The sequence below is a fragment of the Aethalodelphis obliquidens genome, unplaced genomic scaffold (genome assembly GCF_003676395.1).
Source record: "Aethalodelphis obliquidens isolate GAN/ISIS:26980383/991018 unplaced genomic scaffold, ASM367639v1 scaffold24, whole genome shotgun sequence".
NCBI classification, from domain to species: Eukaryota; Metazoa; Chordata; class Mammalia; order Artiodactyla; family Delphinidae; genus Aethalodelphis; species Aethalodelphis obliquidens.
Window position 1 is genome coordinate 4,473,179 of NW_020837968.1, and position 17,166 is coordinate 4,490,344.

The 17,166-nt window shown below is 35.6% G+C and overlaps 1 protein-coding gene across 1 annotated transcript in view; it reads right to left on the reverse strand.

Annotated features, from left to right (window-relative positions):
- CDC73 (cell division cycle 73) overlaps positions 1-17,166 on the reverse strand; it is a 92,427-nt gene that overhangs the window by 13,059 nt on the left and 62,202 nt on the right. The window contains exons 11-14 of the mRNA XM_027122159.1: positions 13,896-13,953; positions 7,576-7,611; positions 7,181-7,268; positions 2,059-2,220 (exon numbers count right to left, since the gene is read on the reverse strand). Coding sequence (XP_026977960.1) covers positions 2,059-2,220; positions 7,181-7,268; positions 7,576-7,611; positions 13,896-13,953 — 344 coding nt within the window. The remainder of the gene's footprint in view (positions 1-2,058; positions 2,221-7,180; positions 7,269-7,575; positions 7,612-13,895; positions 13,954-17,166) is intronic.

Below are 17,166 nucleotides of genomic sequence, written 5' to 3' on the forward strand. Positions count from 1 at the left end.
AAAGCTCAAAGGCCTTATTTTGAGTTCTGATTATCTGGAAAATAATCTGAGTACAGAAATTACCTAAACTTTTAAACGTTTTCAATTGTTTTATAGCTGTTTCACTCACCCTAAATTCTCTAAGTTTTTTCTAAAGCAACTTGTTTTTCCCAGCCATTCAACTTCATTTTCCTAAAAAGCACAAATCTCTTTCTAGGCCCTCATATTTCATTAGCTTCCAGAAAATTTAATTAAACTGAGAAATTGTAATAAGTTCAAAAGCCATACACAGTATAAGCCTACAACTAAAGAGGTGGGAACAAAATCATAACATCAACAATAATAACTAACACTCATTAGATTTACTACGAGCATTTACTATGTGCCAGTGATGGTCTAAGCAGTTTACTTATGTTAACACATTTAACCTTCAAAACAACCCTGTGAGGTAAACTATTATTACCCCTATTTTACAGAAATGCACAAGCATACTAGAGAACAGTCCACTAGCCAGAAGAGAGAAGGAGGGAGGGGAGGAGTGTGGAGAAGAGAGCAGAGTGGGAGAGAGGGAGGGAAATCAATGATTGATCTTGTGCACTGGTTATGCTATTGTCCTGTATGGGGGCTAAGAAATCACATGAATAGCCAACTCAGTGTTACAATGGAAAGAGTTCTGACCTTACAACTCCCTGAAAGGGTCCTGGGAATGCTCAGAGGTCCACAGACCACACTTTGGTAATCACTGCATTAGATGGAGACTCTGTACATCCAACAGAATATTAAGCCAAAGTTACCTTCTATTCAAGTTAAAGACTTACAGCAGTGATCAAAGTTACTATGAAAAACCACAGCTTAAAATTCTTAACCTGCTCAAAATCTCTAAGGCTAAAATTCAACCTTAAATTAAAAAGTTCCTCCTTCATGGGATATATGCTCCATACTGCCTAAACCATCTTTGGTAATGGAGCACACTATTAAATGGCCTCTTAATTTTATGATGTAACTTGCACCATACAATAGTTGAAGGTCCAAGGTACCTGCCAAAGTAAAGAGGATTTGCTAGACAGAGGTCCCCTAGATCCTAGTGTGTCTCATAGGGTTAGCAGGTGAGCTGGATAATAAAAATACTATTCCTAGTGAACTCCTGAGAGGACAATTAACAGAGAACAGAAGAAAGGTAAGGAAAATGTTATCCCTGGGTTATGACACCAATGGCTAGGACCTCATATATAACTCAAAGTATTTCTGTTAGGTACTAAAGGAGAATTCTAATACAAGAACCCTTGATTCTTTAGTAAATTTTTAACATACTAATATTCTCGATGGCTTGACTTCCTAACATCTGAAGACTAATAAGTACTTCAAAGGTAAATTTCAGCTAATGCATCAATGTGTTACACTCTCTATATCAGAGAGATGCACACTTAGACTTTGTATTTTTACTCTGGCTTAGATTAATTAAACAATTTAAGGTAATTCATGTATCTGAATTTATACGCACTTTATATTACAAAGATTGGGTTGGCCAAAAAGTTCGTTTGGGTTTTCCGTAACATCTTACAGGAAAACATGAACGAACTTTTTGGCCAAACCAATAGCTTAATATTTTATTAAAGGACATTTTAATGCAATAAAAGAGCTGAACCGGGGTGATGTTATTATTTTTGTTAAATTATTTCCTTACAATAAAAGTAACAATGCTTTCACTTATCACTTCTTACTAAAAAATTTGAATTCTCCAAATCAAAAATCTAAAACATAGGCCCTCTAAAACAACATTAGTCTATTTGAAAATTTTGTTCTAAAAGCTGATCCAGAATAAATGGACAAGTGGAAAGAATTTTTACTCTCCAAGTTTTCCAGAAGTTTGTGTTTCTTATAAGTAAAATAAAGTTTAGACATCCAAAATATATTACTTAGGTATTACTAGAATGTTAACATTACTGATGACCAAATTAGACATTAACACAGGTTTCAAGGATAGGTTCTATCTAGAACTCATGATAAAATCTGATACTTGTTCATTACACAAAAAATTAATGACTTTAATGACTATGTGAAAAATACAGATTAATTTACCAGTCTTGAGGCATTAGTTTAAGGGGCTGGTCTACTACTCTGTAAGGAACTGTGACACTAATTGCAGTGCCCCCTGGTTGCATCTGGTCTTTTCTTCTCTGTATTAGAGTTTCATTTTCTCGTTGGCAGCCTTGTTTCTTCTTTTCATCCGATGGGACAAACCTTTCAAAAAACAGAAATGATTCCACAGGAATCGTTAAAAAGAAAAGAAATCGTATTTTGAAATGATTTTTTAAATAATGATAGTTTTAAACCAAAAACATTATTTTTTGACATAAACCCACTCCACATGTACAGATCATAATGCTTGAAGAGTATGGGTCTTTACTTCCCATGCCAAGTAGAACTCAAGCTCACTTAGGCCAGAAGTCAGTATGTGTGTGTGTCAGTCTCACACACAGACACCCAATTTATATTCCTTCATCTAGCATTTAGTATTCCTCAAGATTAAACAACCACACTAATCCTTGATTTCTCAAATGCTAGTAAGAGGCAAATTTTACTATAACTCAAAGGTCACTTGAAATGGAGTTGACGTGGCTAGCTAGGTGACTCAGTCTACCCAGGAGCATCAGCGAACACCCCTTTCCACATGGTAGCCACCACTCCCATCAGGATACAGAACATGTGCAACAGACCAGAAAAGTTTCCTCTTGTACCTTTCAGTAAATCCCCATCCTCTTCCCCCAACAGGAAACCATACAATTCTGCTTTCCATCACCACAGATGAGTTTTGCCTGTCCTACGAATTCATATATGCGGAATCGTACAGAATTGTACTCTTCTTTGCCCAGCTTCTTTCATTCAATTTAATGTTTCTGATATTCATCCATGCTGAGGGGTATATTGGTAGTGAACTAGCAATGAATTCTTTTTTACTGCTGAATAAGATTCTATTGTATGAATATGCCACAATTTGTTTATACATTCTCCTGTGGTACATTTGGGTGGTTCCAAAATTGCGGTTATTACAAATAAAACTACTATAAATACTCTGGTATAAGTCTTTTTGTGGACGTATGTTTTCACTTCTCTTATATAAATACCTATGAGTGGAACTGTTGGATCATTGGGTATGTTTAACTTTAAAAGAAACTGTCAGAAAGTTTTCCAAAGTGGGATAAAGTATGAAGAACATTCTAAAGGCATCTCTGAGCTAGCTAGCAAGAAGTAAAGAACTCTTGGGCCAAAGACTGAGTAAAGTAGGGAACTCAAAGAGGTTAGAATAACACTGCAGACTTCTTTCCATCCACGGAAGGCACTGGCAAACTAATTAAACTTAAGCTTTGTCTTTTATTGACACTATATTTCACTAGACTCCTGGAAGAGGAAACAAGGCCCATATTCTGCTCAAGGTAGAGAATCTAACAGAAGTTCCTTCTTACATAAAGCTAGGACTCTGGGGGTTAAGTTCAGTATAATATAAATAATGTAAGCTAGAAATAAACCCACTGCCCACCCGTTTTCCTGCCCCCCATGTCCACCCCAGCCCTAACCAACACCCTGACAAGTGCAAGAATAATCAAATCTCGGAATTGCAAATTGGACCTCACTTGGAGTTAAAGCAAGAGTTAACAACCCTGACCACAGTGACTGGTTCAGAAATAAATGTGTTATACAAGCCAGGCAGATAAGACTTAATCCTGGCATTTTTGGTAACCTGGAGTTTCTGATGGTCATCTTTGCCCCTGAAGCAGGAGAACCTGCTTAAGAGACAGAGAGACTAACTCCTGATCACTTCATTTAGCACTGAGCCCAGCTGTGTCAGAAGCTAGGACTAGTTATATTGAGCTAATAAATTATTTTTTGATAAGGCTACTTTGAGTTGGTTTTTAATACTTACAACAAAAAGTGCTCTAATGAATACAACCAGCAATGATACACAACTGATTGGATGGATATTTGTGATCTGGAGAAATATTTTGATATCCACTGACTCATCCAATATTTGCAATTTATTTATTCCACTTTGCATTCTATGAGGGTGAAGGAGTATGGGTGATATGATTAAAGTCATTACTGTTTAAACAAGAACAGTTCTAGTAAAATAATTTTCTTAGTATAAAATGCAAATGAGTTGATATACTGAGGTTAAGTTCCAGATTTTAAGTTTACGTTATTTTGAAAAACAGAACAATTTTATGGATATGTCACAGATTAAAAATATAGTTTTCAGGAATTCCCTGGTGGTCCAGTGGTGGTTAAGACTTCACCTTCCAATGCAGGGGTTGCAGGTTTGATCCCTGGTTGGACAGCTAAGATCCCACATGCCTCAGGGCCAAAAAACCAAAACATAAAACAGAAGCAATACTGTAACAAATTCAATAAAGACTTTAAAAATGGTCCACATCAAAAAAAAAAATCTTAAAAAAAAATATATAGTTCCTTTCTCCTAAATAAAAGAAGCTGAAATCGGGGTGGGGGTGGGGGAGAATTAACAATAATTTCTGAATGTTAAACCTCAAACTGAGAATTTAACTTAAAGCAATGTTAGATTGGCTATGCTCCCAGGTGCTTAGCAGACACAAACACAAATCTTCATTCTGGAACTCAAAGAATTTCCACAAGAAAAAAATTCCAAGGAAAATGAACAGAAATTACTAAATGAAAACCATTAAATGAATATTAAAAAAAAACCAAAACTAAACACACAAGGAAATGAGGTATAATGAATGAAACAATAATCAAAAGAAAATGATTAGTAAGGACTTCCAGTGTTGCAGCTATCAAAGACCAAACCTGTAAAACAAGCCTACAAATACGTACAGGGAAAAAGAAATTATTTTTAAAAAAGAGAGAGAGACCAAAGATTTGAAAAAGAACTAAACAGGACCACTAAAATAGAAAAAATAAGATATCTGAATTTTAAAATGGAATGACTAGACTAGGGGATGGTCAAAGAAACAAACTACAAGTTATACCTACAGAAATGATCAAGAATGCAGGTGACAGAGCAACAGATGGAAAGTAGAACTGTTTAAGAGACATGGATGATGAAATGAGAAAGTCTTAAAGTATGTCTCATTTAAATCCCAGAAAGAAAGAAAAAAGGGGAGATGAAGGGAGAACACACAGGTAATATCTAAAGAGATAAGAGCCAAGACTTCCCAAACTGATGAAAAACACAAATCCATAGATTCAATTCTGAATCCCAAGGTGGGATATATAAGAAATCTACACCTAGGTACACCAGATAAACAAATTTAAAATGATCTTTAAAATAATAAGATAAAGCAGATTTCTTTAAAAGGACTGATTACCACAGCTGACCTCTTCATCATCAACAAAGGAAGCTAGAAGGTAGCGCAATAATACCTTCAATGTAATAAGAAAAAAATTAACTCCTCTATGGTTTTCCAGAGTGGTTGAATCATTCTGCACTGCATGTGGCAGCAGGGAACACGAACTATTTATGGTCCAGTGTAAGCTCCAGTAAGCGTTCTGCCTGCTCTTCCCCAGGCCTTAAGTGGTTCCCTCACATGTGTGTGCTGAACAGTATTTGACTAATGCAAGGGGAACCCTCTGCCTATCTCTGGAGCACTCTCTCCGTGCAATCTTTCCTCTTTGGAACTCTGCCCTGTGAGAGGACCATCGTGGCCAGAGTCACAAGTGCCATCCAATCAGTTTATTTTAAATAAACTTATGGTCCCAGTGAAACTTCTCTCAAGATCATGTTTTAAAATGTAAAATGTGCTTTTTCATATTTCCATGATACAACCTTAATTTTGTTATTTAAAATGTTAAAGGTGAAGGCAGGTTTTATTTTATTTCGTTTCATTTACTTAATTGAAGGGCTAGAAAACTGAAGAATCCTCAATTTTACATGAAACCAAACAGAATCTATGCCAACATGAGCTATGGGTTACAGCCAGTACTATAATTGTGTGGAGGAGGTTTCAATTATGCATTAATTACATAGCAAAGCCTCCAGCTGACTCAAGCTGCAGGGGAGATGTCAGCTGCAATGAGGTGTTAAACAATGAAGGGAGTGTTTTAAACTGAGGAGAAAAATTAGGCATGATCTATCCAAAGAAGGTAGTCTTGTTAAATTGTTTGGCTTCTCTGTAGTAAGGCTAAAGAGAAAGATGCTAAAATTTAGTTTGTGATTTCCATGCACTACTTGCTATCTTTATTATAAAATAATATTTTATATTATCAGATCTATTTAAAGAGATGGGCCAAAATAATTATATTTCATATTCATCCAACTGTAGATTACTTGAGGAACTGCAGACTGTAGATTATCTGAGTAATCCACAACACTGTCGGAATACTAAACTTCACAAAAAAAGCCTAATAAAATATAAAAATATAAAACCTAAAAATTCCTTCTTTCCACATTGTTATTAGGGAAAGGTTCACTGAAAATTTCACTCAAAAGTACTAAAGAAAAAACACTACATGAATACACTTGTATGTGCCAGTTACTTAGGTTTTTATACAGCTATTTAAGTCACAGGCACTCAAAATTCAATTCTGCATTTGGTAAAACCTGGAATCAGCAAGTATTACAACTTATTTTGTTACTCATTTTTAATTAGTCATAAGTTATTTAGAAGCAGCATGATTTTCTTTTTGGAGGTGAGGTTGTTTTGTTTCTTTTTTAAGAATCGTCATCGTTATTTTACTGAGAAAGTTAAGCATCTGGAAATTTTAACACAGGATATAGATTTCCTCTTCACTTCTTCAACTATCTTTTACTGATGTCTAGGTTAAAAAAGTATGGTCCCTCCTCCTCCCTCTAGGAGGTATATACATCTAATTATTTAACGTTCATATTACTTTTTTGGTTCTTTAACCAGAATTTGGAAGTGAGGAGAAGACAACCTGAATTTGTTTTAGAACCTCTTCAAGCTCTTCAGCTGGAGCAAAATAATTCACGTTAAAAATTAATACAATAATACCTTCTTCGTTAAAACTTTAGTCGGAGTTTCTATAATTTTCCCCACAGTATTGATATAAAAGAATATACTGTTTTGAAATTTATATTTGAGACTATCTGTAAAGCCTATAGCACTGAAACTGAATTTTTGCTTTCTCAAAATAAATACTGCATTAGTAACACTAATTCTCAACAATAGTTCCATGTCCTATGAAAAGAACAGTTTAAGAAATTACTTACTTCAGGTCCTGTAGAAGGTCCTTTGCATTAAGCATGGTTATTAAAGAGGTGGTAGCTGCAGGAATTATGATAATGGGTGTTCGAGATCCTATAAGGACAAAATTTTAAAGGAGCAAATATGTTATTCAAAGGAATTATAGTTACTTTCCTAATTATAAGTTAAAAGTTTGTAAATTTGTAATTTTAACTCTTTTGAGCTAAAAAATATTTTAGTCAGCAGTGATACTCAGAATATTTAATGATCAGGATGACTTGAGCACTGACTACTCAGAACAGACACCAAACACAAACATTTGGTATAAATGCACAAGCATGCAATCAGCCCTGATTTTGTAAGCTAGCTTACTCACGTTTACTTTTTTAAAGTAAGTTTAGAGTCACAGGCACAACCTTACCTTTCTTCTGATTTGGGGGAGGTCTGGCTTGAGAAACTGTAAGAAAGAAAAAAATTCAAAATGTTGTTATGAAAATCACATTCTTATTTTCAAACCTACAAAGTAAATAAGGCCTAAAATATCTGTATTTATATATGACTAGTTGTAGAATTTTTAAATGTATTGCAATCTTCTTAAATAATATTAAGTTATTTCTCTGCTTCACAAAACCACTACAGTGCCTTAGCACTTCAACAATCAGTGGTCACAAGGAAAGGGGATACATGGGCATTGGTAGGCACTGAGTATCTACATTCATGGATGCTTGGATCTAGAAAAGGAAGCAAATAAATAACTTCTGAATTAACTGATTATACTGTAATAAATGCAAAAACAGAGTACTACAAGAGCATCTAACTCTGGGGGAAGGGCTGGGAGAGGGAAATGTACTTAACCGCTGTGGAGGAAAAACAAAGACATTACTGGGGACTAAGACCTAAAATATTTACCTTTTTCTCTCTTTTTAAAATTTTTTGGGTTTTTATTAGCAGAAGAAAACATTATAGGCAATGAGTCATGTAAAGGTCTTTATTCTGGAATTGCCCGTATTATCAATAATTTTGAATACATGTTATAAAAACATGAATATTTGTATCTTTTCATTATTTGTATATACAATGGACTTTATAATACACAAAAATATTTGTTGGCATAATAATGGCAATATCAGCCTAGTTCAAGATTAACATATTTTACAATAAAAAGTGATGTATGTTCAATTTTCAGTATTTATTCATACAATAAATTTTTATTGACTGCCTTCTACATGCCATGTGCTGTGCTACAATTAATTTTTTTAAATCACACACAAAAAAATTCAACAATTTAAAATTCTAATTCAACATTAGTTCTTAGAGATACCACTTTTAAAGGAAAGCACACACATCTTTGGAATATGTTCCATTTTAAAAGCAGTAAAATGCTAAATTTTAACTAATACTTTGTACTCCTTTATATAGCTATTTCATTGTGAGAAAATATTACGTAGTCCACAAGTATGATTCTTCTAGCCACAGAAAGCAGAGAAGGATATATACAAATACAAGTTCACACACATATTTATTATGGTGTTCTCATCTTTCTTCTTCCTGAGAAAAAAATACTAAAACTTTCTTAAATTATTTTTAGAAATAGTACTCATGGATACATCTGACATGTATACATGGATACAGCTAGATAGTGTCATCTGGAATGTAATACAATCTCAATAAATACTTTCGAGTTTGCTGGCAGGATACAGGAATGATGGGATGGACAGAGAGATGGATAAACTGTAGACGGGAGCTGCTGAATGACTAAGGAGAACAAAGAAATCTTCAACTGAAGTACCACTGATTTGCTAAGGGAACCCACAATGGACCCTGGAATATAGGAAAAGATTCTCTCAAATCAAGGCTGAGAAGACTTAATGTAGCAAAAACACAAAGTATAAAAGCTCACATATTAAAAATAAACTTTAGGTGTTTAGTAAAAAAACAAATACAATTAAGGACCAAGACAGGGACATGAAGATGAACATGCTAAGGATAAGCTTGATTTAAAGGATGGGGGAGCAAAGAGCAGAATAATACGAGTCCACAAGGAGAGTGATGGAGAGCAAGAGCCTGTACTCGGATGATCTCGATTCTATCCCCACTGTGCCGCTTCACAGGCAAATTACCCCAGCACGCTAAGATGAATGCCGCTCAGCTTCAGTTGTCCCCAACCATAAATCAGAGATAACAATTTCTACATCTTGATTCTGTTTTAAGAGTCTTAAAAACATCAAGGCAAGTTGTCCAGGTCCTGGGCCCTGGGCATATTTACCATTCACTGAACCTCGTGGCCCCCGCTGACGTAAACTGCTACTGCTGCTTGTGCCTCTACCACTACCACTGCCTTCCGCAAACGCAATGACCAATTGTTTACAAGCTGAGAAGAGGCAACTACTGTTACTATGTTTGATTTCAAATATAATTAATATTCTTTACTTAAATATTTATTCACAGCCTATGTACAAGGCACTCTGCTAGGTTCTTATTTTTATGATGATAAATAAAACAGAAATAATCCCTGCCCTCAAAGACTTTTCAGTAAAATAGGGGAACCAGACCGTACAGACCGTAACAAATAGGCAAACAAACACATATAAACAAATTTGAATACATAATATTAAGGAGCAAAGAGAATATACACTGATATTAAAGTGTCCTTTAGACAAAATGCTTAGAAAAAGCCTCTCAAAGGAAATGGCATTTAAGCTGAGGTTTGAAGGACAAAAAAGAGCCAACTTGCAAAGAACAAGTGAAAGAACAGTCTTGGTAAGAGGTAGGAATGTGGGCAAATGCCAAAGGCAGGAAGAAACTGTCATGCTTATGGAACTGCAAATGTGCAGACAGACCATGGGGACAAAAGGAAGAGTGGCAGGAGATGAGGTTAAAAATACACATAGGAGCCACTTTATGTATGGCTTTCTAGGCAACGTTAAGTTTGTTATTTAAGTGCCACTGGAAAACCCTGTAACTTTTAAGCCAGAAAGTGACATAATTTGATTTTCACATCACACCTTCTGTAAGGGAAAAACAATAAATTTAGATAAGGGATCAAAAGGGGGACAACCATGGGGCTTCCCTGGTGGCACAGTGGTTGAGAGTCCGCTTGCCGATGTAGGGGACACGGGTTTGTGCCCTGGTCCGGGAGGATCCCGCATGCCGCGGAGCAGCTGGGCCTGTGAGCCATGGCCGCTGAGCCTGCGTGTCCCGAGCCTGTGCTCCGCAACGGGAGAGGCCACAACAGTGAGAGGCCCGTGGACCGCAAAAAAAATAAAAATGAGAGGGACAACCGTGAAAGCAGGAAGCTCAGTTAGGACTATCACCGATATTCTATAGTGGTGCTACCCAAATTATGTGCGGTTAAGCATAAGGTTTTTCTGTAAACTTTCCAAGGTCAACTAAATAAAATACAGTAACAATGAACAGGTAGAAAACTGGCCATGCACCTGGATGTTGTGCCAGTACTGTACCCTCAATTCCTATCTGTATCTTGTTAGGGACCAGAACTAAACAGGTAATGGACTAATAACAATACTTTAAGATGCACTAGTCTACAGAAATGCTGGTGGCTTAGACTTAAGTTGTGGCAGTGGAGATACAGAGAATAGATAAATCTGAAATACAGAAAAGGTAAATTTGACAGAACTCACTGACATATTAGATGAGAGGAATAAGCAAATGTGAAAAATAAAGAGTAACTCCTAAGTCTTGGACTTAAGAAACAGAGTTGATAGCAGTGTCATTTATTCATGAAGAAGCAGAAGAATGTGAAGTAAGACATCTTGGGAAAAATATCAAAGAGCAAAGGTTTTAAGGTTTAATCAGTTTTAAGATGCCTACAGCACATCCAAATGTTAAACAGTTAACAGGTGATACCAGAGGTAGGAAGAATTAGGGACAGAAGTTTGAAAATCATCAGCACATAGATTTAAAACTATGGAATGGGGTAATCCAACCAACACCTAGGTTACAAAGTGGATCACTGAACAGGGATAACTCTCTCTCTCAATCTCACATGAGCAGTAAGCAGATAAACTAGAGTTACAGAGTCATGGGTACTCACCTACCCATTTCAGAAGACCTATGAAACAGAAGTAAAGAATGAAAGATGGAGAAGTGAAGTATGTGATGTACACGCATTAGAAAGAGGCAGCAAGAGCAGGGATATGTGCAAGAGATTCATGTGGCTATAAAAGGAAACAACATTAAGTTCCAGGACTGTAGCTTATCAAAGGCTTGTGTTTCTTAATTCACTGGAAGGCATGTGCCTCTTGTTAGTTATATTCCCTAAATGAATGTTTAGAAGTTGGGAATAATTGTAAACACTTTAAAATATTAAATTGACCCAGGGTCTTGCCTGGCACAATTAGTGCTAAATAAATATTTGATGAAAGAATAAATAAGAAAAAATGATCAAAAATGGAACACCATGGGACTTCCCTGGTGGTCCAGTGGTTAAGAATCCGCCTTCCAATACAGGGGGTGCGGGTTCAATCCCTGGTCAGGGAACTAAAATCCCACATGCCTTGCAGCACAGCCAAAAAAAAAAAAAAAAAGGAACACCATCCTTGAGTTCCTTCACTGAAGGAAAAAAGAATAGGTAGTTCAGTCCCCTATTTCCAAATAATTCAAACTCTACTTAACAAATAACAGTATAGATCTATGCTGTCTCATGTATAACGTTACATTGCCAGAAATGTTTTGTGTGGTTTTCTTTTATTTTTCAATTTAAAAAAGATAATCCAGGTGAACATGCCATATATTGCACAATATGCCTTCAAAATTGGGCATCAGCAAATACATTTAACAATCTGCAAAACAAAAATTCACTGATCAAGACAAAGATGACAAACTGCTAACACCCACTCAAGTCAGGTCTTACTGACAAATGAGCATTAAAAACTTATAAAATAATAAATCACTGCTTTTGGAATGGTGGGTAGGGATTGTGGACCTATGGGAATCAATCAGTGAGTAAAAGAAGAGGAGACCTCACATGGATGGGCGTCAGAGTATTTGTTATGAGACATTAGATAAGATTAATTTCAACCATTTTAATCACCATGGCAGAACAATCGAAAAAGAAAGATGGAATATTAGGAGCTGAAAAGACCCACAGCTCCTTACCTCACATGTGACCTTCCCCAGGACCACATAACTAACTAGCTGGTAGAACCCACCTCCCTTTGCTTTATTACATGGCACATTTGAACAAACGGGTTTACTCAGGTATTAGTGCCACCCCTACCCCTTTCCTTTGTCTGCCTAATGATTTTGAGAAAATGTGAAATGGAGACAGTTATTTATCACACAGCACAAAACAGAGTTAGAATCCTCAGGTGGTGATTTCTTCCTTTTTATACCATTTCTGAATTTCTCATGTGATCTTCTTTAGACTGACCAACTACAGCCTGCCATCCCCCCCTTCCAAGGGAAAACAAATAATTCTGTATCTATCATTCAACTGCCTTCACAATATTCCTCTACTTTGCAGGCTATATTCCTTGGGTCCAACTCAGTCTGCCCATTCTTATTTCCTTGACTTTTTTCTTCATTCCTGAAAAGAGCTCCTTTAGCTTCTCCTAGTTTCTGGCACTGAGTACATGGAAGGCATTCAAATAATATTTATTAAATTTAATTGCTCTTCCTTATATTCTCATTAACAGCTTTTGGTATGGTCTTCTCTACTGAAAAATAGTGCCATGGTCCTGTCATCTGAAAGAAATTACATCCAATGTGCTCCAAATTTAACAAAGATTTCAAACAAACCCGTCATTTAAAAAAAAAAGTAAATACTAGTCATGTCAAGACCCAGGTTTATGGATCCAAGACACAGTGAAAGAGCCTACAAAACCATCCCAATATAAACCTCTTAACATCATGCTTTTAAAGTGCTTCCAGAAATTTGAATACCTGTAATCTACATAATTTTAGAATTAGCCTATGTGCGAATGTACTAAGAATAAAAAGATATACAAATCTGCACTACTGACACTAACAAACTGAAAAGGAAGATCACCCAGTCAAATTCCTGACTGTGCCTTTCAATTCTTTTCATTTTCTTCATAGCCACTTTTAACAGCACTGATACTATGCTAAATGTAAAAATAAAACAAATGAACACTAAAATCAAACCCAAAACACCTAAAACGAATATAGCGTTCATATCTACATGCATTTATAAAGGTCAATCTTTTTAGGTACTAGGAAGAGGAAAAGAAAATACTGCTAACATACTGGGTTGCCAAAAAGTTCGTTCAGTTTCTTCCATAAGATGTTACAAAAACCCGAACAAACTTTTTGGCCAACCCAGTAACTTCAATACTACCCTTGCTTATTAACATACATATTTTAAAAAATGATTATGGAACCTAATATGCTCAATAACACAGATATCTGAAAATCTAAACATCAAAGCTGCTTATCAGTCTATTAAAATTATGGTTCTATGCTTCTGTAGGAAAAAACAAAAATCACATCCACCATACTATCATGGAATTCAAACAAGGAATTTGATGGGGGAATGGGTACATAATAAATAGCTTTTCAAAACATGTTTTTAAAATCTTAAAAACCTTTTCTTGAAAATTTTCTTTAACTCTTCAACTATACCTATTTACTCAAGTAAATGTTCTTATACTAGTTTTGAAGTATTTTACATAAAATTTCAATTCCTTCAAAGCATTATACATTATCAAAATTTTTCACTGTCATGATTATAGAAAAAATCAAAAAGTTTTATATTTTTACCTGGTCTTGGTACCGGCTGTGCTGCAGGAGTCTGCGTCTTACGGGCCGAGGCACCCTCCTTTAAAAGAATAAAAATGGGTATGTTAAAGTTCCTTTGCATGATAAACACTTTCATTTAATTACTGCAAAGAAATTCCATATCTCTCTCAGTCACTCCACTTAAAAAAAAAAAAAAAAAAAAAGGAAAAACCTCCCCTTATCTTTTATGCTATTGGTTGTGAAGCAGTAAGAGAAATCTTTAGTGGGAATATATTTAAATTGTTACCATTCAGTAGTTATTGTAAGTAGGCAGTATTTTTCAAATACTCAATGATTTGCTTAATTGCTGGCAATTATAATATTCTCAGAAATGTCGTTACCAGTTTAAAAATCAAGTCAATCTTTTTTTCCCTTAAAGAGTCTCAAAATGAATAAATGATACATAATCTCACATGTGAAAGATGAAAGTGTTACCTTGAGTTCATTTAAAAAAATGCAAATATTTCAAATTAAATGCGTTTTAAAATATTCAGGGGAAATAATCCATTTATAAAGATGAGATTTGTTACATTTAAGAGTAGTTGAAAATATCTTAAAAACTGAATAACAAATCTCAACTAATTACTAAGCATGTAATATATACAAGGAAATATGCTATGTATTGAAGTACATCAATTATATACTCAAGAATAAATGCCTCTGAAATGCTTAAGATACTTCAAAAGTTATCTATATATTTAGTGCAATAGTTTCAATCATATTCACACTAAATTCTTCATTAAACCATTTTTCTTTATAGAAAGCTACAAGTGTAAATTTCAAAAACAACTAGTAACTCATGGAGATTTTATTCTAGTTGTATTCAAGTGAAGGAAATTTGATAAATATCATGGAAGTTACATAAATCCATAATAATAAAAATCACTACTACAACCACAGAAACATTTCTAAAGAAGTCCTGCTAAACAATGTTAATTTTAATCATATTACATTTTCTTCAAAAATTTGGAATGGTAAAATCATTTGGAATGATAAGCTATCCCAAAGCATCTTTTTTTTTTTTAATGATTATAAAAATTAGTACCAACACAGAGAATGTATTTCACTTGGAATTCGGTGGGATTCCTGGCATTCAGTTAAAAAGCCAAAGAAACCATTCTTTACCGCAAAAAATAATAGCAGCAGAGGCAACTAGCAAAAACTTTTTGGGGAAAAAAGGTACCCGAAGACAGCAGAACATCCTTTTCCAATATTTTCACTGTTATGTATTTAGTTATACATTGTGTGGTTGAAACTGAGTCACTCTGGATGCTGGTTTCATGGATGTGTTAAGTTTGTGAAAATTTGTCAAGCTTACTAATGATATGGTCATTACACTACAAGTAAATTAAATTCAAGTAAAATTTTAAATGTAAAGAAAGTGAGTTATTATTAAGGTGGAGAGCATATTAAACATTTAACTTCATTTAACATGCTGAAATTTCTGATTTATATTTCTCTCTAAGTTCATGTTAGGGGACACAACGGCTTTTACTCCTCTTTGTAAATCTAGTACCTAGAACACTCAACAAATGTGTGTCATATTGAACTGAGTCTAGACTTTTAAAAATCAGAAGCCAAGGGATAATCATTAAATAGAAATTAACTAGACATTATATAATAAAATAACAAGATTAAGCTTTAACCATATTACTTTTAAATCCTTATATGTAAATACAGACTCACTGGGTATGGTTTAAGTACACAGAGAAGGAAGAAAAATAAAGGAAATGAGACAGGAAAAACAATGAGCACACACATATGGAGACCTCTTTCTGTCTGCATTTGACTATAAGGCTGGTTGAATCCAAATCAAAGCCCTCTTCACCTGAATAGAGTAGACTTAGATCAAAATCACTAGAATACAGCACTAGAATGGAAAAGAAAAGTCTTTTCCATTACAAATTATTACCCTTAAGTATTTCTGTCTTCAAAACTAGACCCCTTTAAATATCAATAATGGGCATTTTATGTTTACCAAGTAAGCAATCTTTGCTTGATGACCCCTTCCCGTTCCAAATCATTCCTTTTGGCAATAATCCCCTGGTTCCTGGTCACTGGGCAAGACAGATGTCCTGGGCTAGGTCTACTGAGAGTTCTTCTTTGATATGTGTTTTATAAATTGGAGCTCGCCAGTCACAAGGCTATAAGGAGGTTAAGTCTAAAATTACAGATAACCGTGTCTTTTGACCCATGGAGAAAACCCATCTGCAGAAGGACATAATGAAGTTACTGTTAGGGAAAACACTGACTGAAACCACCCACCCTGGCCAGGCAAGGACAGTAACAATCTACATGAGTTATTTTATGACAGAAGATCCTGTAAGGAACACGGAACTAACAAGACACCACCAACCGGAAGAATATGGGAAAGGTCAAAAGGACAGAGATGCCAGTCCACATGTCCTACCAACCTCCCAGAATCCTCCTCACTGGAATCCATCTTGGCTGAGCGGTTCCACGTGCCACGAGAAAGGACCCTGTGTCAGAATGATTGGCCAGAGACAACCTGGAAACTAATCCCATCACCATAAAGCCTGAAACTGCAAGCCACGTGGGAGAGCAGTCCTCCTGGGTCACCTTACCCTCCTGCTCTCCGCCAGGACGCCCCTTCCCAATAAAGTCTCTTGCTCTGTCAGCACGCGTGTCTCCTCAGACAATTCATTTCCAAGTGTTAGACAAGAGCCCACTCTCGGGCCCTGGAAGGGGTCCCCCTTCTTGCAACATTACCAGCATACAAGAAAACACATGGAATACAATATCCCTCATAATATCTGGCCTGTAAGACCTATTCTACTGCTAACTCTTCTTGATTCTAAGAGCCATTAAAATCCCTCATCTCATTCTATGCACCCCACACAAACAATTTTTGTCTTAACTAGTTGAGCAGAATCTGTTAATTGCAACCAGAAGAGTGTTATCTAATTTTGTTTTCTCAGATTCACTGAAAATTCTGAGTTGCCAAAAGTCACTATGGTATAACTTCGCTTAATTCTGAAGTAAACACACACAAATAAGCTCAAACGCACACAATCATACACAGCTATGACACTTCAGTAGGCTGTGGGCTCCTGGAATGAAAACCGGGAGACCTTCACTAATCACGTCGTTAGTTCATGGCCATTTCTAGGACGCCCTAGCCAATACTAAGAGCTAAAAGCTCATTCTACTCTGACCTGCATTATTTTGAAATAAATTTGTATAAGTCATTGCATAAAGGACCTCAGAAACCATATAGTCCAATCCCAGCACC